Source organism: Leptonotus elevatus, chromosome 17 (assembly GCF_054856555.1).
Source record: "Leptonotus elevatus isolate MCC_2025b chromosome 17, RoL_Lele_1.0, whole genome shotgun sequence".
In the NCBI taxonomy this organism is placed as follows: Eukaryota; Metazoa; Chordata; class Actinopteri; order Syngnathiformes; family Syngnathidae; genus Leptonotus; species Leptonotus elevatus.
Genome location: NC_141255.1, coordinates 6,936,983 through 6,959,491, shown reverse-complemented (window position 1 = coordinate 6,959,491; position 22,509 = coordinate 6,936,983). Strand labels below are relative to the sequence as shown.

Below are 22,509 nucleotides of genomic sequence, written 5' to 3'. Positions count from 1 at the left end.
TTTTTTATCGTTTTGTAAACATAAAATGTAGTTTCAGTGAGTTGTCGTTTTTTTAAAAAGCATTTTCGTTAACAAAATTGTGTTTTGTTTTGTTTTTGTTTTTTGTAGGAATGCACAATAATATCGGTGGCCGATAATCATCGGCAATTATTGATCAATTTGCCGTCAAACAGATAAACCAGATAATAAAGAAATCCGCCGATAATTATCGGCAATTATCCACTTGGACATCCTACAAATAAACCAGATAATTTTTTTTTATTATTATTATTTTTTAACATGACTGTTTTGTTTTGGCAAACTCAAAGTGAGTTTCTCTTTGAAGCAGAGATATCAATAAAATTCCGCTTCATGGTGCTTTACACAATGTTTTACATGTTTACGTCCATGTTAGCGTTATAGTAGAACTCAAAAGTATATTTGCAAACAATTATCGACTTACTTTATCGGTTATTGACATCGGCACTTTCTAAATGATTGGTTTATCGGTATCGCTTGAAAATAGCATTATCGTGCATCCCTAGTTTTTTTGTTCGTTTTCGTTAACTAAAATAACCATATGTAAACATTTCGCCGACAACTGTATGCAGGCATTTTTACATCAGGCATGTCATTGGACAGCTAAAGAAGTGATGCGCCAAGCCCGATTGGCATGCCGTTTGGACGTCCGTGCCGTTATTTGCAGCATTTAGGATACAAGGTTAGAAGAGAATAAGATTTAATCAGGCACACTGAGTGAGTTCTTTTCATAATAAACTCTCATAGATGAAGGAGTAAACATATGAGTCTAATGGGACGATTGAAATTCTAAAACTCCCCTTCCGTTTCTCATGGAACTGCCTCATGGTTTCAACACAAGGCTGGGATTAATTTGCTGCTGCTGCTGCTGCTGCTGCTGCTGCTGCTGCTGGATTTATTTGCCATAATTCATATTTACCTCTAGATAAATAGAGCTCAGGAAACGGCTACAGGTTTGCCATACAGCGAGCCACTCAATTGAGATTTAGACACTTGGACAAAATCCAGTTTTTTTCCCCGCACAAGGCTGCAAAACTCTAAAGAAGTAATCGTCATCATGGTGTCAAATCTCTCTCCAATCCGTTCTTTTGTCTGCCGCCTTTGATTTATACTTCAGCTCCTCCTCGAAAGTGCTTCTCGGCGCAGACATTTGAACAATAATAACTTAGCTCATATTTGCGGTTTGCGGTGGACGATTCACGCCGGGTTTTGGTTTGCAGACAGAAGCAGACGGGGAACACCAATGGGCTGGTTTGGATCTGGATTCAATGGCCTGGAATAACTGGCCCCCGAAGAGCTCTTGTGTCAAATGGTATCTGTGACAGAAAGGGGCAGGGGGATGATGCATGACACATTTAACACGTGGACAAGAGCAATGGTGGCAAGTAACAGAGAACATTTTTTTTCCTTTTTTTTTACTGGTGTAGGCTATGGCTAGGGTGCGGGCTAGGATTCGGCTGTTGACGAACCATGGTACTTGAATCAGAATCTGTACTTTTTCCTTCTATGTAATTGATTTGTATCAGTACTTTTTCAAACTTTTTTTCTTCCACTCTAAAAAGACAATTGTTGAACCAATTTAAGATTACAAATTGAATTGTTGACCAAAAAAAATGCTTCAGTTGGTAACACCCGATTGAATTAAAGGACAACTTGACTCTTTGAGCCATTTTCAGCAGGAAAAAGTTCATTTTTTTGTCCAGAGTTAATGTGATAACTTTTTTTTCTTTTAAATTAATACCTTTAAAAAAAAAAATGTTTCCCACTTGCTGTCGACTCGCTCACCTGTTTTCTGGGTTTGGTCAGCAAACTGAGCCATGATTGGTCGTTACCTACTTCCTCAGCACAGGTGATGTCATCATCAGTCAACAGCAAGTGGGATTTTTTTTTTTTTAAAGGTATTAATTCTACATGAAAAATGAAGTTGACAAAATATTAACTTTTTACAGCTGGAAAGTATCCCTTTAAGTTAGTCCAAAGTGAATATATTAAGTTTAATGAATTATGAGTTCATTCAACTTAATATATTCACCTGAATTAAGTCAATCCAAAGTGACTCCAATCCAAAGTATTTTAAGTTTAATGAACTCGTTATTAATTAATTAAACTTCATATATTCACTTTGGACTAACTTAAATCAATTGTGTGTTACCAATTGAAACGATTTTTTTTTTTAAAGTTGGTCAACAATTCAATTTGTAATCTTAAATTGGTTCAACAATTTTCTTTTTAGAGTGCAGTGCCTGACCGATTAATTGAACTCAGTATTGTAAAATTCTTCTTTTAATTGCCGCAAGTGTTAAAGGGTCAAAAAATAAGTTATTTTATCCATCATATTTTTTTGATTAATCTGCCAACTCATCGATTAGCGCAATTTTATTCTTCCAAAAAAAAACATATTTGTTGGGCCACCTCACGACCGGACACATTCTCACTACTGACTCCAGAAGTTGCCGGTGCTTCTTCTTCTTCCTTTTTGGGAATGTGGTGCTTTAGTAACGCCAGGATGTTTGGGAGGCGGGTCAAAAGGCGCTTTCAACCCAGGGTCTCACCTACTTCCTAATGAATTCCCAGGATCCGTCCACCTGCAGGCGCTCCCATACAAGCTTAGCAATGATTACACCTTGAGGGAGGACGGATGGGGTGGGGGCAGTAGATGGAGGTTTCTGTGGGTTGCGGGGCGGCTGGCGAGATGGAGCATCCCTGGCACACAAACACACATGCGTACACACGCAGGCGCAACTTACCCCCCCCCCCCACCCCTAGATTGGAGGCAGGTGCAGCGGCAAATCAAGCCTCATTAGCCGCACCTTCTGCTAGCGTATACCGCCGACAGATGGATGCTCGCCCTCACATGTTACCTCACATCAGATGGCAGTCGGAGGAGGGTGGCTAGGGGCGAGCAGGGGCGCACCGTTGGCCCCCCCACCGCCGCCCTTCCGCCGGCATCACTTCCTCAAAGCTACAACATCCACTAACCCCCCCCCCCCAGCCCCCCTCCGCCTCCCCCCGTCGCAGCGCAGCCTCTCCAAGCGCTCCAGAATGCTCTTTAACCTTAATCGCGCCGCTGGCTATGCTGTACTATCCCGGGAATGTCTGACACGGGATCAGTTTATTCCTCGACTCTTGGCCCAAGGAGGAGTTGAGGAGGAGGTAGGGGGGTCTGGATAAAAAAAAATTTTTTTTAAATGTGTGCTGGCATGTTAGCGTTTGTTACGCTTGGAGGGACAAATTACGGAAAATTGACTTTTTAATTGCTTGTATACAAATAGTTCTCTGGAGTAACTGCTCGCCCTCCCCTGCCATCATGTCAAAACTAAAAGGTAAGCAGGGATGAAGCGTGGATGGTCTCGAATCAGGATGGAAAGAACTAAAAACTGTAAGTTTCAAAGCCAATATTGGTGCAATTCAAGCGCGGGTCTCAAGGGAATGTCAGATCTCCGTGGCGGCGAGTCCTTGTTGGAACGGATTCATCGTCAGTCATTTCAGTCAAGCCGACGAGGCGCTACTTCTGTTCCGGCCGCCAGCTAATGAAGAGAAACAGACACGCATATGGGACTTCTTTTTCTTCTTCATTTTTTTTTTTAGCCGCCGCATCCTTGCTTTCCAGATTCATACGCCATATGGGGGAACGTGTGTGTGATGCCAGTTGCGTCTCCCTGCAAACAGCGGAAGGAATAAAACCCCCCTGTCTTCCTCACTCCCACGGGCACATGAAAGTGAAGGTTATACTTACACGCTGTGTTTTTTTTTAGGGGGGGGGGGGAGCATTTCATTTTACACAAATCATTGTTAATCTTCCACTCCTTGCCAGGTTTGAACACGTGAGCCATATGCTCGTCCCCGCGTTGCTACCTTACTTCTTTGGCTGCTTTTTCTAGCACGCTAGTAATGCTACATAACATAACTTGGTTAAGCAAATCATGTTTAGTAGTTTAGGCTCTAATGATGTATTTACAAGTGTGAAGCGGTTGAGAATCAGTGCCTCCAAACCTGAGACCATAGCACTGGTGGAGCCAGACTTTTATTTAAATTTATATATATATATATATATATATAGGTTACTCCTACTACTACTTTATTTACAACCACATTCACAACTCATTCACTGCCATTGACGGCTAAAGACGTAAAAAAATTCATTTGAACTATTTCTATTAGTTTCACATTTTTTCCACTTTTGTTAACAAGAGTATGAAAACCTAGAATTTTTTTATTGTACATTTAGAACAGATGTAAAACTTGTGATTAATCGTGAGTTAACTAGTGAAGTCATGCGATTAATTACAATAAAAAAATGTAATCGCCTCTTGCTTTTGATTTTTAATAATCTTTTTTTTTTTTTTATGAATTTATGTCAGTAAATGAGTTAATGTATTAAATCATCCACTTTTAAGTATTATTCAAGCTGTTTTGTGTGATGTTTAAATATCTTATTTTGAAATCGATGCTTTTAATTGGGAAGGCCGCTCCATACTTCTATTTCCTGTTTCACGTCTCCGCTCGTCATTCTGCTCATGCACTTATTTTTAGCTCGTGCAAAACAATGTTAACTTATCGAAGTCCGTTCAAAACAATGTATGTGAACATAAAAGTAATTTTAAACAGTCACTCACGTCTCACGGCTAAACCAACATGACATTGCCAGAAACGTGCATCTTGAAGTGACTCAGGAGATTCTTCTTTAGACGAGTGAGGCGAATTACAACATTTTGTGGTAAATAGCGCCAGCTAGTGTGCAGGAGAGGCATAACAAGTAGTAGGCATCTGATTGAAAAAAAAATGCTGGCAAGTTGCATTGGTGTGATATGTCATTCATTTTGGCACCGTTGAGCTCGACGAAGTGTCTGGGAAGAGGGAAACTTGAAAATGAATCATCCTTGTATTTTGAATTTTAATTGATTTATTTGAAAGAGACAATGCACATCAATCAACATTTTACAATGTAAATGTGCCCAAGTTAGCTAAGCCAAGCTAATAATTAACTCATTCACTATTCGATATATGATATTTGAACTATTTCTATTAGTTTAACATTTTTTTCACTTTTGTTAACAAGATTATAAAAACCTAGGGAAAAAAATATTGTACATTTAGAACAGATATAAAATTTGTGATTAATTGTGAGTTAACTATTGAAATCATGCGATTAATTAATTTAAGATTTTAAAAAAAAAAGTCTAGGTTTTCATACTCTTGCTAACAAAAGTTAACTAATACAAACAGTTAAAATGAATTTTTGACGTTTATAGGCGTCAATGGCAGTGAACGAGTTAAGTATTGAGAATCAGTGGCCGTAAACAGCAACTCTGGGTGGCAACTCTTGCAATTGACACAAGAAAAAAAGTAGAATTGCAACACGCACCTTGTGAAGCAGCGCAGCATGATGCGAACGCTTAGCGAAAAGTCAGCCAGTTTCAAACAGAGGAGAGGAAAGACCATCTCTGGTGAAATCTGGAAATGCTTAATCGTGAGAAGAGCATGCTGGCCCTGCGCACAAAGTACAGTAAATGCTAAGCAGGTGAGGAATTCCAACACTTTAATGACGCGAATTTCTATCATCAATCTTCCGCAGAAAGCAGCTGGAAGTCAGAAAGGCTGGGGGAAAAAATGTGCTCGGTCAGCAAGGTTCGGCGGGTTCCGGTTTGCGGAAAACAACTCGGTGTCATATCACCGCTCGCAAAAACACAAACAATTATTCCAGCGTGTGTTTTCACAGGTGGGCGTGCGATATTACGGTGCCAGGGTCTATACATCGCACCATTCATCACCTAATTAGATTTTCAGGAAGTAGATTGCCTCCTTATTGGATGTCACTTCCACTCGTTGCTGTCAATGGCGGGTGGAGGTTTTAGGGGGGGGGGGGGAATTTTGCATACACGCCAACACAGCTACTGTGTAACGGAACGTTGTGGTAATTGACGTCAGCGTGTATCGACGGGTGGCCGTGACGGACTGAAGTTCTCTTTTGTTTCCCTGTTGCCTTTTCAAGAATGGAGCAAATGTGCCGTAATACAGAATTCAAACTCGCACACACATACACACGCACTCGAGTACGACTATCCCCCCCTCCAGCCTCTGCCAGGGGTGCACCTGCAGCTTATTATGGCAGCTTTTAGCTTTTTAATGGTACGCAGGTGCCAAAGTGCCACGGCAGCGGTGTAACACGCAAGTCAACAAAAGCCCCAAATGGGCATACACGTTTGCAGATGTGCGCCAAGCCTCCGCATTGTGCTTCAGGGAAAAGTCTTTGGGGAATTTTCCCGCGCCGTTACAGCATCCCCGCGAGGAGGAGAAATCACTGATTATATCTAAAGAGGACACATTATGAGAAATGGATTTTTTAATTGCTAGTACAGTGAACCCTCACGATATCGTGTTTGTGTGATTCAGACAATTTAGCACAGCCATGGCTTGAAAGTGGTGACTCTTCACCCGGCCTGGCTTTTAAGTCATCAGAAGAATTATGCAAATGAGATGTTACAATCCACACACGTCTATAATCTCCTTTCATAGTCAATGCATGAATATCTGCACAACTTCCAGTAGTGTGTATGTTGTATTTTATTTTAGTTTATTTGTTTTGTCCAATCAGATTTCAGCTTCAATGTGTTGCCATGGCAATGTAATCTGCTCACGGTCTTTAAACTCAGGAGTGCTGGCCCCATGACACAAACACAATGGCTGTTTTTTTTTTTTTTTTTAAGACAAACAGATTTCAGATTCATCTCAGTCTTGGTGCAGGCTTAGAGTGACGTCGGCATTTTTCTATTGTCTGATTGGCTGAACAAAATCGTTTTTGCAATACGGACACCGAATATTTTTGGGTGGGAAATATAGTTGCAGCAGTTTATTATGAAACTATAGCACAAAAACAGTTTTATTAGTTACTGTATATATTTTGGTACATAAAACGGATGTGTGATGCTAGCATGTAGCTAGCCAGCGCTCATTAAAAACTTGAGCTGGCACAACTAGTTGTAAATGAAAGAATGAAATGTTTATTTTCAAACCCAGGCAAAATCTGGTGGATGTCGCAGAGACTAGGTTTTGAGTTATTGACATCGAAAATTAAAATTAGTCTAATGAAAATAAGTAATTAGTAGATAATATGCTTCGTAAACTAATGCATTTTTGCCAACTGCTAGCTATAGCGCATCTCAAGAACCTCGCCTCTAACGTTATTCACAAATGATTTATAGAAATGGACATAGTTAATCGTTAGTTCCAAGAGAAACATTAATTTAAATACAGTTTTTTATTAAACGTAGCGCAGTAATTTTAGCTGATTTAGCGTGGACTACGCTAATGCTAACAAAAGCGCAGTTTTACCTCCTGGCCCGAGTTCAACGAGCCACCCGCTGCCGGGCTCTCCCTCCGCTTTGGAGCCAAGAGCGGGAAACCGACGGGAGGGCCGAGATGTTCGCGTCGGGGTTGCGAAAGCAGCTTGCTCAAACATCAGCTCGGTGTCAACACTGCAAAGAACACACACGTACAGTATTCCTCGAAAATATCACACAGACGTGACGTTTTAACCAACATGTGCCACAGCTATAAATCGTGCTATGCTGACAACACACATCCTTCACCATGATTTTCACACGGAGCAAAATCACACATCTACCTCAAGGTATTTCGAGCAAACAGTTTGCGGGCGGACACTCCACAACTGGAAGAACATTTCAAAACATTTTACAGATACTAAAAACATATTTAAAAAAAATACTGTGAAGTAAATACTTTTTAATAAAAAAAAAAAAAGGTTCATTTGAGTACTCATTTCATGTGTAATTACGGTAAAATGGTCGCAAATCAATGCTAATGTTAGTTAGGGTGACTATATTTTCATTTCCCCCCAAAAAAAGAGGACACTCGGCCCAGCCTAGAGACTCAAAGATGCCATCCATTGTATTTCATCGGTTTATGCCTCCTTTGTATGGGTAGAAAAAAAACCCTCTCTTTTGAAGTCTTATAATAATAAATAATGCGACAATGTTGTAAGCACAACGTTCTTGTTGTTGTTTTTTTACTTCAGTACTTGCTAGCTATGATGGCTACTAAGCTAACTAGTCAGGAACAATCTTAGCTATATAATTTAAACTTTGATATTGTGTCGATTTGTGATACACTAGGTAAAAGGGGGACACAAACGTATGTCAAAATATGAAAAATAGAAGAGAGGCCTTACCTTTTATAAACTTGATGATGTCACTTCTGCCCCCCCCCCCCCCTCGTTGAGCAGATTGGGAGCAGGTGTGTGGAGTGGGGGTGAGCGTGAGATTAACCCCACCCACAAATGTTTGATTGGTTGAGGCATCCATGGAATAGTTAATGAGCAAAACAACACCAGTGCAATGCATAAAATGAAATAAACTACAAAATATTATAAAATTATGATGTTTTTCTAATTAAATCATTTTATTTAATTCATCATTTTTGTTTTTCTAATAATGTTATGATGGGATTTTTATTTTATTTTAAGCTTTTTAGTGTTTTATTTTCTATTTATCTTTAAACTTCACCCAAATTCTGTCAGACTTTTTTTGTTTTGTTTACTTTCCAGGGGGTGCTAATATACTTATGTATGGTGACCAATCTATATATGACTGTACTGTATATTGGCCACCAGGATACACTGGCTTGTAATAATTGGTGCGAAATTGAACAGGAAGTTGGCCAATTTGGTTTGAAGCAGCCATTTTAAAATGAGCAACCACCAGTCATCAGTTTCACCGTTTAAAAGGAACTTGGACTGACATGTCATAAAGAGACACATGAAGACGTCTTAAGGACATTTTCAGTAGGGTAGTCGGCCATTTTAGTTTTGAAGCAGCCATTTTAAGGCCGAACTCCCTGAAAAACATTGCTCTCTGTCAGCAGTATCGCTGACCAACATCGATCATCACGGCACCCCGAAGGCTCCGTTCCCAAGATGAATCAGCCATTTTGGTTCCAAGCAGCCATTTTGAGAGCGAACAATAATGCACAGGGGCTACCTAATGCTGCCTATATGACCGTGTTGAATGTTCTCGTGTGAGAGAGCGAGGGTGCGCAGCGTCGCAGAGTGAATATCCTCTCGGCATCTCGTCTCATATTTCAGCTCGGGCGGCCTGAGGAATGCATCGAGCGCCATAAATCAGCCGCCTGATGGGAACTTGGCGGCCGGACAAGGGCGCAGAGAGCCAAGCCGTGGAGCTCCAGTGAAATATGTTGTAAGGTGACCATTTTGGAGGGGGAACTCTTATTTGGGTTCATGTATAGGAGGCAGCCGGTTGGCGTTTGTGTGTGTGTGCCAGGTTTGTTTGTCACATCACCGCCTGTCTGCGCCTTATGCAAATGCGTAAAGGGGGTGTGGGGGTCCAGGGAAGGGGGGGCGACTGCTCCATGGGAAACTGCTGGTGCTAATCCAGCATGTTGAACAGGGGAGGAGAGGCGCACTTTTCAATAAAGCCCCCCCCCCCCCCCATTCCCTCTTCCCCACGAAGCCCCTCTGTCACATGTATACACACATAAACACAACACAACAGATGAACAGCGTGTTTTTGCAACCTACAAACGCACAAACACCCAACACCTGTTTCTTTTTCCAAGCCCGTCCCGCCGCTTTAATATGGGAACAAATCCCACGATCTTAAGACCCGGCTCGTGCTTTCAGCGAGATAACAAGGAGCCTCAGTGCGACGGGCTCGTACGACCACCTAAACGTGGACTAATAACGCGCTCCGATCCCAATCCACGACTTAAGAGTATGAAATTTATGCAAATGCGTGTGGGAATACACGGTGATGAGAACACTATTTAAGGCATTTTCCCCCTCTCAGCTCTCTTCAGTTGCAAAATAGGTTGTTGTGTCCCTTTTGAACTCTTGGTTTCATAAACTGTGGCCCGAGAAGCGGGTTCCTGTGCTAAATAAATGGCAACAAACGCCTTGTCTAGGAGTTCAAAGTGTGAGGCCTGGAACTCACCCAAAATGGCTGCTTTAAAAAACAAAATGGTTTTTTTGTGGGTCCTCTCCAATTGAGTGAAAGTTATTTTTCATGGAATTTGACCCCAATATGGCTGCTGACTTCCTGTTCAATGTAGGAAATAGATGCTTGAGACGTATTTGTGTGTCCCAACATGACACACGTTGCCACATAATTTTGTGTCGATCTGTGAAGAAGGTGACGGGGGCTGTTTTTTTGTTTTCTTCTTCTTCACTTTTTCATGAATTTGGACCCCAATATGACTGATTCAAACCAAAGTTCAATTTCAGGTACCATTGGCAGTTTTTAGTGCATCCTGTCATGACAGACATGCCCACTAATTTCGTGTATCGATGAAACTGGTAACAGAGAGTTGATTTACTTTCCCCCCCCTTCTAACTTCTCAGACCCCATTCTCAGAGAATTTAGCCCCAGTATGGTTGCTTCCTGGTTCATTTTGGACATGTATCCTTGAGAATTTTTTTGTGCATGCTGTTACATCTGACCTGTTCATCAAATTTTGTGTGAATTGGTGATACTAGTGTCAGGGGCATTTTTTTATTTTATTTTTTACTTTCTAGGCCCTTTGTCATGAAATTGTGCCCAAATATGGTTGCTTCAAACCAAAATGGGAAAGGATCGGGCAAGCGTCCTTGAGACTTTTGCGTGCATCCTGTTACATCAGACATGCAAATCAAAATGTGTGTTAATTGATGAAACTGTTGTCAATGGCTATGTTAATTTCCAACTCTGAATGGACCCAATATGGTTGCTTCGAATGAAAATGGTCGACTTCCTGGTCAATTTAAGGCATGCATCTTTGAGATCTTTTCTCGCATCCTGTGACCACAGACACCGCCACCAAATTCTGTGTCGATTTGTGAAAGTGGTTTCAGGGCTATTTTTTTTCTAACGTTGAATGCCCTTTTTCATGGAATTTAGCCCCAATATGGTTGCTTCAAATCATAATGGCTCACTTCCTTATCAGTGTCTGGCATGGGGTCCTTGAGACTTTTTCCTGCGTCCTATTCTGATCGACATGTCCACCCAATTTCATGCCGAAGGGCCCTATTGGGGGCTTATATTTGGGACCCTTAAAATACTGTACAGTACGTACATTTCCAACATGATACACACGCTCGTAAAAAGAAGCCCCTCAGCGATGTGACAGAGTTCTTTGTACAGGCACTGGCGCGGGTCCAGTCTAACCTCTGCACAAGTGTGTGTGAGAGTACTCTTCACCCGTACACACACACCTCTCTCGAGTGAACCTCAAGGCCCCACTTATGGATCCGTACAGGGAGAGAAGGAAGGGGGGTGGGGGCGGGGAAACAAAGTCAATCAACAAATCCCGTTTGCGAAACATAATAGAGCCAAATCATCATCTATTTGGCCTCTTCAAATCACCGACAGCAGGCCTTGATAAAGGAGAGTGGAAAATATGTTGGAGACAAGCGGGTGCCAAGACCTTCACCAACTTCTATTGAAGCCAGATGCGGACTCCCAATGGCCAATTTGGATAAACGGCGCAATGACTGCCATTAAAGATCGGGTCGTTTCATATCAGCATGCCCTGTTGGCGGCGAGCGCCACGTAGTGTCACGTCCGGCCTTTTGGGACACGGGAGACGCCACCGGTGCATCTGAGGCCATCGCGTAATGAGCCATAATTGGCGCATTAGACAGACTTTTGCCGCCCCGATCCTATTAGGAGGGCTTACTAGATCAGAGCTGGGTGTACTTGACACTGTGACCCACATGGACTTTACCTCAAGTGACCCGAGAGAGACAATGCGCTCCCTGAGATCGTCCCCCAGCTATGCAGGATTGAAGCATTACGGTAGATTAGCAAAGTAAAACCATGCCTGCTCTCTGGGGAAACAAGACGCACTTTGGATGAAATCCAATTAGCGGGACACGTCATCAGCGAAGGCATTAAAAAAAAAAAAAAAAGTTTTGTTTTTGGTCTTTGCCAAGATTCCCCCCCCCCCCTAAAATTGGTCAATTTTGATGTCATATTTGTAATAAATTTATCTCATTAAATTGATCTTTTATTGTAAATAATTATGACAAAAAATGTAAAATAAATTTGTCTACATTGAGTATTATTTACAAAAAAAGTACAATAATGTAAAATCTTATTTTACATACATTTTTCATTGGAATGTAGTCCAGTTACACTTTCCTACCACTGAAACCGACATCAAATGCAAACATAAAGTTAGAATCTAATTTGATTTGTAGAGCCCTCACCCCCCCCTCCCCCCCAAAAAAAAGTCTTAAAAGGGCTTCACAAGCCCACAGTTGATGAAGATTTCTGACATCCCATGATCCAAATTCCCCAACCAGGAAAATAAAATTTCAAAATGCAATTTCGGAGAAAAAGGGGCCACAGATGATGTCTAAATGTCTAAAAATGCACAAAAATGTATTCAATATTGCACACATATTAGGTCTGAGAAAATTTGACATGTTAGTTGTATTGAGGCATTTTCAAAATATTCCAGTTGCTTGCAGCTCTAGTTAGGGCCCGAGCAGCAAGGAATGTGCACTAAAACTGTTTAACCCGAACTGACGCTGAACAAAATAAATCACACAAACACGTACCGACGGAAGATAGGACGCAGACATTATTTTTTTGTTGTAGCATAGCTCATTTTATTGTTTAAACAGTTTTTGCATAGGAAATATATCCACTTCCAGTAATTGACTGCAGTAAGAACAGCTGCTAGCAGTATAGGCTGGATATAACAGTAACAATCACAAAAAAAAAAGAAAGAAAGTTGAGCCTTTATTTACACCGATTTTTAATCTTGTGGCAATTTTAACCCCTGCACCAAATGTAACCGACCGCAAGGCGTCGCTTCAAAAACAAAAACAAAAATCAATAAAAAGAAAAAAAGAGGCATCAAGGCCTGTACAGTTCACAATGGATACCTTGTGGCTCCAAAAATGAAAAGGGGCAAAAAAAAAAAAAAAAAAAAGTCCTCTAAAACGTACATTCAGATACATACAAAGACCTTTTGCACACACTCGCAGCGGAACTACGATCACTACATACAAAGCACCTCGTTGGTGTTGTTGTTGCTGCTGTGTGCGCACGGGGGTTGGGGGGTTGGGGGGGTGGGGAGTAAAAGTGCCACAAGACCTGCCCTGCATTTCAAAAGACTGTATAGCGCTGCCCCAAACAAAACAACAACAAAAAGTTTGTTTCATCTCATTTTCAAAACGAAAAGCAAGCTTCATGTGCGCTGACATGCTTGGACATGAATAAGCCCCGCCCAAAAGTAAGTCTATGTTACATTTTACATGTATGTACAAGTCGGACAGCTGGAACAGGCACTGCATTGCTCGTCTTGTTTTGGTGAACAAAATTGCTGGTTGATGAGAGAAAGGGAAAGAGAGAGAGAAAGACTTCCTGCAGGTACGAGCCCTCGCGGTGGCTTAAAAGTGGGTGTTGGGGTGGATTGCACGTGTTTTGCATTCAAAAAAGAAAAGAAAAAAAAAAGGTCACGTCGGGCAACGCGATAATACTTGAAGGGCCGCCACTGAACACTGATCTACATTCAAACCCTGCCCGGCAACGCCAATGGACTGGAAGGTACGGTACCTCGTGGTCATGCTTTCCGTTTCACAAAAAGTGCATCACGGGAGGGAGTAGGGGGTCTCGAGCATTTTTGTTAAGAGCCAATCGGCAAATAGCACCGATCACGTTTAAAAAAACAAAAAAAACATTGACAACTATCTGATAGTAGGTCGTTCGAGTGACAATTTTCTTCTTGTTACCCTGCTTTTCTCATGCAATCTTGGGGGGGGGGGCTCGACCGACCGGGTTTTGGGCGTCGCCGCCGCCCAGTTGCTACAAAGGACACACTCGCGCCGCCGCCTTGTTGGACAAGAAATCGCACCGTCTTGTTTTTCGTGAAAAAACAAACGAGAAAAGATACACATCACACGTGCTATGGCCACACTAAGGAAATAACAATTCCCAAATGGAAATATCTACTAGCTCTAAGCAAGTTCAGAAAAAAGATAATAATGAAAACAAAACAAAAACTTCATTGTTGTCATTTTATACAGTGAACCCCCAGCATGTTCACAGTTCAGAACTATGTTGAAATTGAAGAGCTTCATTGAGACAAAGATAGGGCTTTGCCACCATCTTGGGGCACTATAGTGCCAAGGAACTATGTTCATTTAAATGGAGGAGTTTCATTTAAACCAAAATGGCCATTTTCTGCATATCGGCACCATGGAACTATGCTGAAGTTGAGAAATTTCATTTTGTGAAAAAGAGGGCTTTGCCGCCATGGTGTGCCATCTATAGGCAATTTTTTTTGGGGGGGGGGGGGAGTGCGGGTGCGTGAGTTACCCACCCAACCCTTACATTACATACAATTGAGATTTGATTCCTCCGGGGGATCTGGGGAGTTCTAACTCCAAACCAGCCTCCAAAACACTTTTTCTTTCTTTCCATAAATGGAATTAACACTTTCCCCTCCCCCAAATTGGAAGATTTACAAATAAGGGCGTTAAACTCTCAGGAGGGTTTACAGTGTAAAAACTTTGTTTTTCGTCTATAGGAAGACCCTCGCGCACACGCACACAACTTGTCCTTGACACTTAATCATGTCTCTCAATCCAATAAACACATACAAACGTGGGGACAATGCATTTCAACGGGGTCTTAGACGGTCGCAGGCTGCAAAGCACTTTAGAAAAAAGAAGCACAAATAAAATAAAAAATAAAAAACAGCGGGAGAGATGCAGCTCGACTTGAGGATTTGTTGTCCTGCTTTCGCAATTGGGAGAGTGCAAAGAGGTGTCAACACGAGTTGCACTGATTGACATAAGTAATGCCCGTGTAACGCCTGAGAGATTTTGCTGGATAACACAGAGGAGGGATTGCCTAAATGCTATTTAAGTGCTATGTCGTCCTACGGTTGTCGCGGAGGGGGGCGGGGTTGGGGGGGTTGCGAAATAGACGATGGGAATTGAAGTGCACGTCATTGAGCAGTGTTTCCCAAATTTGATTGAGCCAAGGCACATGTTTGACATTGGGAAAAAAATATCTCAGCACGCCACAAAGTACAAGGTCCTAAAAAGTATACAATTTGCTTCCACGCTATGGACTGTATTGAGCAAAATTATTCACCCCCTTTTCTCTAAGTGCAGCCAACTGACTCCAGATGACTTTATACAGCCATATGCTGCCCAAAAAGACATTACAATAATAAAAAAAAAAACATTCCCTCATATTGCAGATTTTCATTTCCATTTGATAAACCGGGGTGTACTGTACTCCCAAATATACGTGGGTGCCATGACTTAGTTATAACTAGGGGTGTCTGCCGATTATTATTATTTTTATCATAATTAATTGCATGACTTCAATAACTCACGATTAATCGCAAATTTTATATGTTCTACATGTAGAATAAAATGTACAACAAGTTTTCATACTCTTGCTAACATAAACGTCGAAAAAAAATTAAATAGAAATATAGCTGCATTTTTGTAGTCAATGGTAAACTAATTTCACAATAAATCTTAGAATAAAGATGTACTGTACTGTAAAAAAACAAGTGTGATATTGATTTGGGTTGAGGTCATTTTCTGCCACTAGATGGCATAATTGCATTTGTGAGACATTACTGACAGCTCAGTGCATTTTTCTTTTCATATTAAGAGCTATTCTAATCATTAACATGAAGTAAGCTGTGAAATTCTGCACATTTTTAAAATTGTAAACTACAACTTGACCCCAGGCTCCACAAATGTATACATTATTATTTAATGTATTACTGCTAAATTTTTGCCGTGGATGTGTCTGCTGGAATTCCCCCAGTACAGGTTTTCCAAGTAAGGGGCGGTCATTTATCGCGCGTTAAAAAATATATTAGTGGCATTAAAAGAACTTTAAATGAACTCAAAATGAATGCACTCATTTTAACACCCCTAGTTATTACGCATTGTTTCAGAAGTGAAAGACGGTCTTTTCACAGTATTTGGGCATCACTGTAGATTATGTACATTTATACAGTCGACACTGATTAGGACGGGCCCTCGCCAGGATTGGTCGCTGTGTGTGATTGTTACGCAGATGACAGGCCACTGGTTACTGCTGCTGCTGTTAAGGCATCTACTCGGGATTGCATCCAAATGACGTGTGTGTGTGTGTGAGATGTCTTAGCGTGATTGTCCTGGCCTCAAGTCGAGCCGTCTCTCCGGAGCACAATTTTATTTTTTTAATCACAGTCAGACTGACGGGTGACTTTGCAGCCGTAGAACCACCAGGGATGCACTTGTAGGAAGACCAAAAAAAAAAAAAAAAAAAAGCAACGTTCTAAATGTACGCTAGAAGAGAAGACCGTGTTTTACACTGCGTAGATAGCAGCCCCACTTTGGTCAAATAAAAGAAATGAGAGGGGGGGGAAAAAACTACCCACAACAACAACAACAACATCAACAACAACATCAACAAAATAAATGCATTACAATAGTGTCTATCTCCAAACTAGCCTCTAATATTTGACGCCATCTATAAGCACTACCTATATAGGCAAAACTTGGTATTGCATAATTTTCATAATTCTGAATTCAAGGACAATGAGTGCGGAAAGGGGCGGGGGAAGATGATAGGTTATTAGAAAAGCCGCGGGGTTGGGGGGGTGGATACTGGAGGGAGAAAAAAAAAACAGATTACAAAGTTGACTATACACAGCCTGGATACGCGATGGAACTGTGACACAGAAAATAGTACATGAAGTTAAACAGTTCATTTTCAGAGTACAAAAACGTTAAAAATGTTAACTTTGCGTGATTCTACGATGATTCAAAAGAACAAAATGAGTGCGGTGTGTAGTGTGTGTAGTGTATGTGTGTGTGTGTGTGTGTAGAGATATGCGGAAAGGCACGTCATGTGGACGTCATGTATCGTCGTGCAAATGAAGTGAAGACTGCAGAGGCTGATGGCTGTCAGCGCGATTTTTTTTTTTTGCCACCGCCTGACTGATTGACAATTTCACTGTACATTTCCATCAATTAACACTTATTTCTTCCTCTTGTAAACATACGCTTTCAAAGCCAACGGCCAAAATGCTCTTGATCTTATCGTTAAAAAAAAAAGAGTGAAATGAGTTTTCTTTTCTTTTTCTTTTTTATACACACCATGTGTTCATTTCTTTCTCTAAGGGGTTATTTCCCCCCCTTTTCCAAGAAATAAATAAGAAAAGAATAAACAAAATGTCCCTGTACAATTGTGGAAGGGCACAGAACAAAAACAAGTGCTGGTGTTGCTGCTGGGATCGGGACTGAAATCAAATTGTAAGAAAAAATTACCCATAAAACCATTCTGTGTTTATCCCCCTTTCCTTTAGAGTCTGAGGGCTCACAGACTGATAGCTTCCCTTCAAAAAAAATTCAATTGCACTTGCCTCCATGGAAATTGCTCTTCTTGAACAAAAAAAACAAACGAAAAACCTTTTTTAAAGGGGTCATAAATCTTTTAGTGAGGGGTCCAATCTCAAGTAGTTAACTTTGTTAATTGTTGGAAGTCTCCCAAAAAGCAAACAAAAAAAACAACAAATCAACATTTTGTTTCTCCCGGCATCACAGTCGACGAAGAAGCGCTCTGAATGTTTTTCGACGGTGTACACAGTGACATTGTTGACCCCTCCCCGCGTTTGTCATCAGAAGCACAGATTTGAGTGTCATGCAGTAGAACATTAAGGCATCTATACATCACAGTATTTGAATGCATCGGAAAGTTCTGCAAACAACAACTGGCTGGTGTGTGTATACTGTATGTGTGTGTGTGTGTGTGTGTGTGTGTTGGGTGGGTGGGTTATGTGTGTGTGTAAGGGGGGTGGGGGTGGGGGCACACCTGAAGCTTCCTTCCTTACTCCAGCGTCCATCATGGCCCAGGGAAAAGTGGGCGAGGGGGTTGGGATAGTTTGGGAAGAGTGTTAAGATTGTACAGCTGCTGCTGCGTTTGCTGGTTTCAGCCCCCCCTTGCACCCCCCCCCCCCCTCCTCCTGCCCCCTCCAAAAGCCCACCACACCTCCTCCGAAGCACTCGTCCACCCTCTGGGCTCAGTTCCCGGTCTCCGCGGGGACCAGCGGCTCACCAATGATGCTTATGCTGTAGTTCTGGTGGACATTTGTTGGCAGAATTGGCGTCCCGTTCGACACTTGGAATGGAACTAAGCTCGCCCAGGTACCAGGACTGTCGGCAAAAAAACAAAACAAACAAAAAAAGACATGAAGAAATGGTTTGAAAAAACAAATACCCATCACAGTGGCGCTTAGAGTAATAAGACAATTATATCGAATGGAAATAACTGGTTGTATATCATGACTAAATCATTGCGATTCCTTCTGGTGTGTGTAAATTAGCCACCTGGAGGCAGTATAGTACAGTTATGATGACAAACAAAGAAGACTTTCACTACTACTTTATTAACACTAAACCGTGCGTGACAGAGTACATATATTTTGTTACTGTGCTTCTTTTTACACTTCTCTCTCTTAAGAAAATGTTAATTGACGTACTGCCTGAACTGCAGAGAAAAGTATAAAAATCTATACAGTATGCTGTGGCTGATGCAGTCACTCCTTATAAAAAGGTTTTCCTTCATATAGAAATATTATGAATCATTATATATTATAAATAAATACTTTAACCTCCAGGTTTCCTTGGCGTAAGATTCCAAAGTATATTTTCGCTTTTTGTAAAATTTTAAATCCATCCGAGGTCTGATGTAGCAGCTAGCTAGCTAGCTAGCGCTAAGCTAACCTGGGAATGTTTATCTCTCCAGTCAAGTGTCCAGGCTTGCAAACTCCCTTCATGCTCAGAGAGTGTCAGAGGTCAACAGCGGCCAATACACTGCTAAATGGCTTTATAGACTGATTTCGTAAACAGTTGAAAATAATGCTCATCAGCCGGCTAACATTGCCACAGATGCGCAAACATTTCCGGGTATCGCACTCAAAAAGCACGGTTCACACAGTGCACCCCACACATTCGTAATATGTCACACACGTTACCATACAAACATTCATTCTCACTAAAATCTGAAAATTCTGATTTTGCAATATTTTAAAATTTGCTTTTAAATTTGATATATCTCCGGCGCACTCTTCAGGTTCTATTTTTTGTGTTTTTATCGAAAAGGTTGTGTGAGAGAGCTTGTGCCCCCTCTGGGAAGGACGAGGGGTGTGTGTTTGTGTGTGTGTTGGCGGGGGTCCCTCCACAAAGCCGCCCCATCCCTATTCATATCACGCTAATGGCAAAACAACACTGGGATTGTTCCCGGGGAGCAACGGTGCTAACTGAAAACGCGAGCGGGAACAAGTGCTGCGTTGTTCCCAAGGGGTACTGCGTTACGTACATGTCAGATAATTAGCCCCCCCCGCCCGAACTAGCCCCCCTTACCCTCACATTGCTGCCCAACCTCTTTACCCCCAGAGGGAGCCCCCACCCCCACCCCGGCCCACAGTGGGCACTCATCTCAGGTCTCCTGCACTAGGGGGATAGCAAGCTGCGCCTCACTATTAAGCTAATATGAAGCCCAAGTCAGATTTTTGTTAAATCCGATCTTTTTATTTATTTTTAATGTGAACTGAATGTGTCTGTGAAGTACACGCAAGAACACAAAACACCAACGTCATGTGACGCAGCGTTTCAGTAATGTTTCAGGTGATCACGCTATATTGCTTGGCCTATCTGTGCCGCAGGGGATTTGGTGCGCTCAGTGGTCGACTTGTGGCTGGTGTGATTCTTCGCCTATTGTAATCTCTTCATGCTAACGAAAAACTAAAGAAAGTCGTCAGACTTATAAATTGTAGGAAATTTAAGGATCAGTTTTCATAACGTTCTTTGTCTGAGTACGGGGAAGCCCTGACAAATGGTCATTGGGTCGGACCCAAAAAGAAGCGCGTGTTCAAGGAAGTCGCAGGCGGAGATAAATCACCAGATTGTATTGGAAGGCTTTAAAACAAAGCAAAAGAAAAAAGGGCTAATCCTCTTCTACACTTCTTTTCCTGTCCAACTCGTCCTCAAGTTCTCTTTGCCTTCTCCCCTCCTTCCTTGTCCTGCTGCCAAAAATCATCGGGCAGGAAACGGGGGCAGCGGCGGCGGCGGCGGTGCCGCGTAGCAGGGGGATTAAGTTTTTCCTACCTTGCCGAACAAAGAACGCACAGAGCAGCCAAGAGCGGCTCTCTTTTCCTGTTTGCTCCCTTTCTTTATACTTCTCTCTGTCTTCCATCTCAGGTAATGAAACATTGTGGGGACCACACAGCTACAAAAGCGCATTTTGTGGCGGCCGCCGAAGCCGCCGCGTCGCTTCTAATCCAGTTAAAATTGACGGCTGTCAGATTGGATCTGCGTCTGGCCGCTAAGAAGACGCCGCGGTCGGGCTCATCCCGTCACCGCTAATGGACTGTTACTTGGAAGTGGGCGGCGACAAAGGTTGGGAGCGCCAAATGAGTTTAGGACGGCAGCAAAATGTTTCGGGACTAGAACGGAACTTTAAGGGCCGGAGGTAAACATTCCCCGCGCTTTGGCCGGCAATCGCGCTACGTTGAAGGATTAGCCGGTTCAATTAGATTATCTAATGGCATTCTAATGGATTGCCCAGCCATTTCCTGCACAATGGCAACATGCGAGTCTGGCAGCATTATTCCAGTTTAAGGTCCTTGTACTAGTACACACTAGTAGAATGCACTAGTAGAACAACTGTCTTACTAACATTTTCATTCATTACAGACTTCCACTACCGCACATTGTGCAAATAGTACTAACAGGGACATATAATTCTACTAGTTAACATCTACCACTTCAATGAGTGCACGCCTCACTAGTAGCATGTAGCTGACTAGTGAGCTAGTGACTAGTGCAGAGAAATGTCACAAATATTACTATTAAGGCAGACAGAAATTAGGAATTTCACAATGAAATAATTTTTTAGACCTAAATGTGATTATCATAGCCATACATCGTCATAAATTATTTTGTATACACATATTAAACATTTCAATTGAATATAATTTCACAATTTTCCCCTGAAAATTTGTCACAATGTTTTTTAATCTTCTTTACATTATTTTATGTCAATACATAACTGCTTAATTGATTTAGTGTAAATAATAAAAGCTGTAAAAAAATAATGTGATAATCATAGTCATATATAGTCATAAACTATTTTGTATATACATTAAACATTTTAATGTAATATAATATCAAAATGTTTCCCTGAAAATTAGTTAGTTAAAATGTTTGTTTAAAAAAAAATCGTATTTACATTCTTTTTATTTCAATAAATAACTGCTTAATTGATTTACTGTAAAGAGAAAATAGTAACATAAAACAATTAGGTTACACTTTTTTTCTTTAATTGGCTGATTAATTCTAATTGATGAATAACACATTTTAAAAATGAATAATAATTTTATCTGCTAAAACAAATTAGACAGCAACATTTATTACTCATTTTAAAATTCAAATGTTCACAGAAAACTCCTTTTTCTGTTAACAAAAAAAAAAGCTAATTACATTTGAAATTTCACAGCCATTTTAGCATTAAACATCCTTTTCGCTACATTGAGGTCAATGATTGAAGATATATTCTGAATGGTTCACATTTTTTAAATGTTATCCCCCCCACCCCCTATTTGACGTGCTGGCACGGAAGGAAGAAAAGGATGCTTAAGGTGGCGTGTGAGGACATTTTCTCCTCCTCCTCCTCCTCCTGCGGCCTATTTAGGAGGCCCGTTGAAGGGGATTCTGCATGTGTGCGCGTGTTCGGAAAGACCTTCAGCTGGCGCTAAATTAACAAGATCACATACGCGCACGCACACACACATGGGTACACACACACATACACACACGTAGTTCCAGGGAAAAGTGGAAAAGGGAGACGTAAAAAAAAAAGGGGGGGGGCCTGAGCTCATGCCTGCTCAGTGGCATTACGGTGCAGGGGGGGGGAAGAGTTTTGGGGAGGGGTTTATGGTAGGCTTTAGTTGAAGAAGCATGACTTCAGCATGGAGGCAAACAAAAACCGGCTTGTTGGAACGTGGAAAGTTTAACGGATCTCCTCGGTGCTCTTAATTTGAAACTTTGAGGCATTCGAGCATTTTGCTGACAAAAATGCTGCCTATTGAAAAATATTTTAGTATACGTCGTAAGGATAATCTTTGCCAGGATGATTTTGTGTTTGTAAATCGTCTCCGCTGATGTGCAATGCGTACACTAACGTGAAAAGAAATGCCGTGAGTAATGACGCGATGGTGTGCGCGCGCGAAAAAAAAAAAAAGAGGTGAGCGTGAAAGAGTGAAAGAGGGTTACCTTTGCCAAGCAATCCCCAAAGTGTCGTCTGCGGCACTGGGGCCATAATGCCTGCCGTTTTGAGTCACGCTCCAGTCACACTTCTTCAGCTGTCAATTGAAATGCTCGCGGTCAGATCACTTGGGCCATGACACAACAAGTCAACAGTGGAGAAGAGACCAAATTGCATGCAGGACAGAGCG

At 41.6% G+C, this 22,509-nt stretch overlaps 1 protein-coding gene and 1 long non-coding RNA gene across 8 annotated transcripts in view; both read right to left on the bottom strand.

Annotated features, from left to right (window-relative positions):
* Window positions 1–54: 54 nt before the first annotated feature.
* On the bottom strand, window positions 55–8,284 carry LOC147159551 (uncharacterized). The gene is made up of 4 exons (XR_015090535.1): window positions 8,207–8,284; window positions 7,351–7,493; window positions 5,384–5,508; window positions 55–1,334 (listed from the first exon to the last, which is right to left on the bottom strand). It is a non-coding gene; the product is annotated as an uncharacterized LOC147159551 (long non-coding RNA).
* A 4,476-nt stretch (window positions 8,285–12,760) lies between these two features.
* The window catches only part of LOC147159550 (nuclear factor 1 B-type-like), a 58,733-nt gene continuing 48,984 nt past the window's right edge, over window positions 12,761–22,509 (bottom strand). For 5 of the 7 annotated variants that reach the window (XM_086058881.1, XM_086058878.1, XM_086058880.1 and 2 more), the window contains exons 11-12: window positions 22,328–22,416; window positions 12,761–18,208 (exon numbers count right to left, since the gene is read on the bottom strand). In XM_086058881.1, coding sequence (XP_085915007.1) covers window positions 18,076–18,208; window positions 22,328–22,416 — 222 coding nt within the window. In that variant the 3' untranslated portion in view covers window positions 12,761–18,075. The remainder of the gene's footprint in view (window positions 18,209–22,327; window positions 22,417–22,509) is intronic. The other 2 variants (XM_086058882.1, XM_086058883.1) reach the window with 1 other exon arrangement.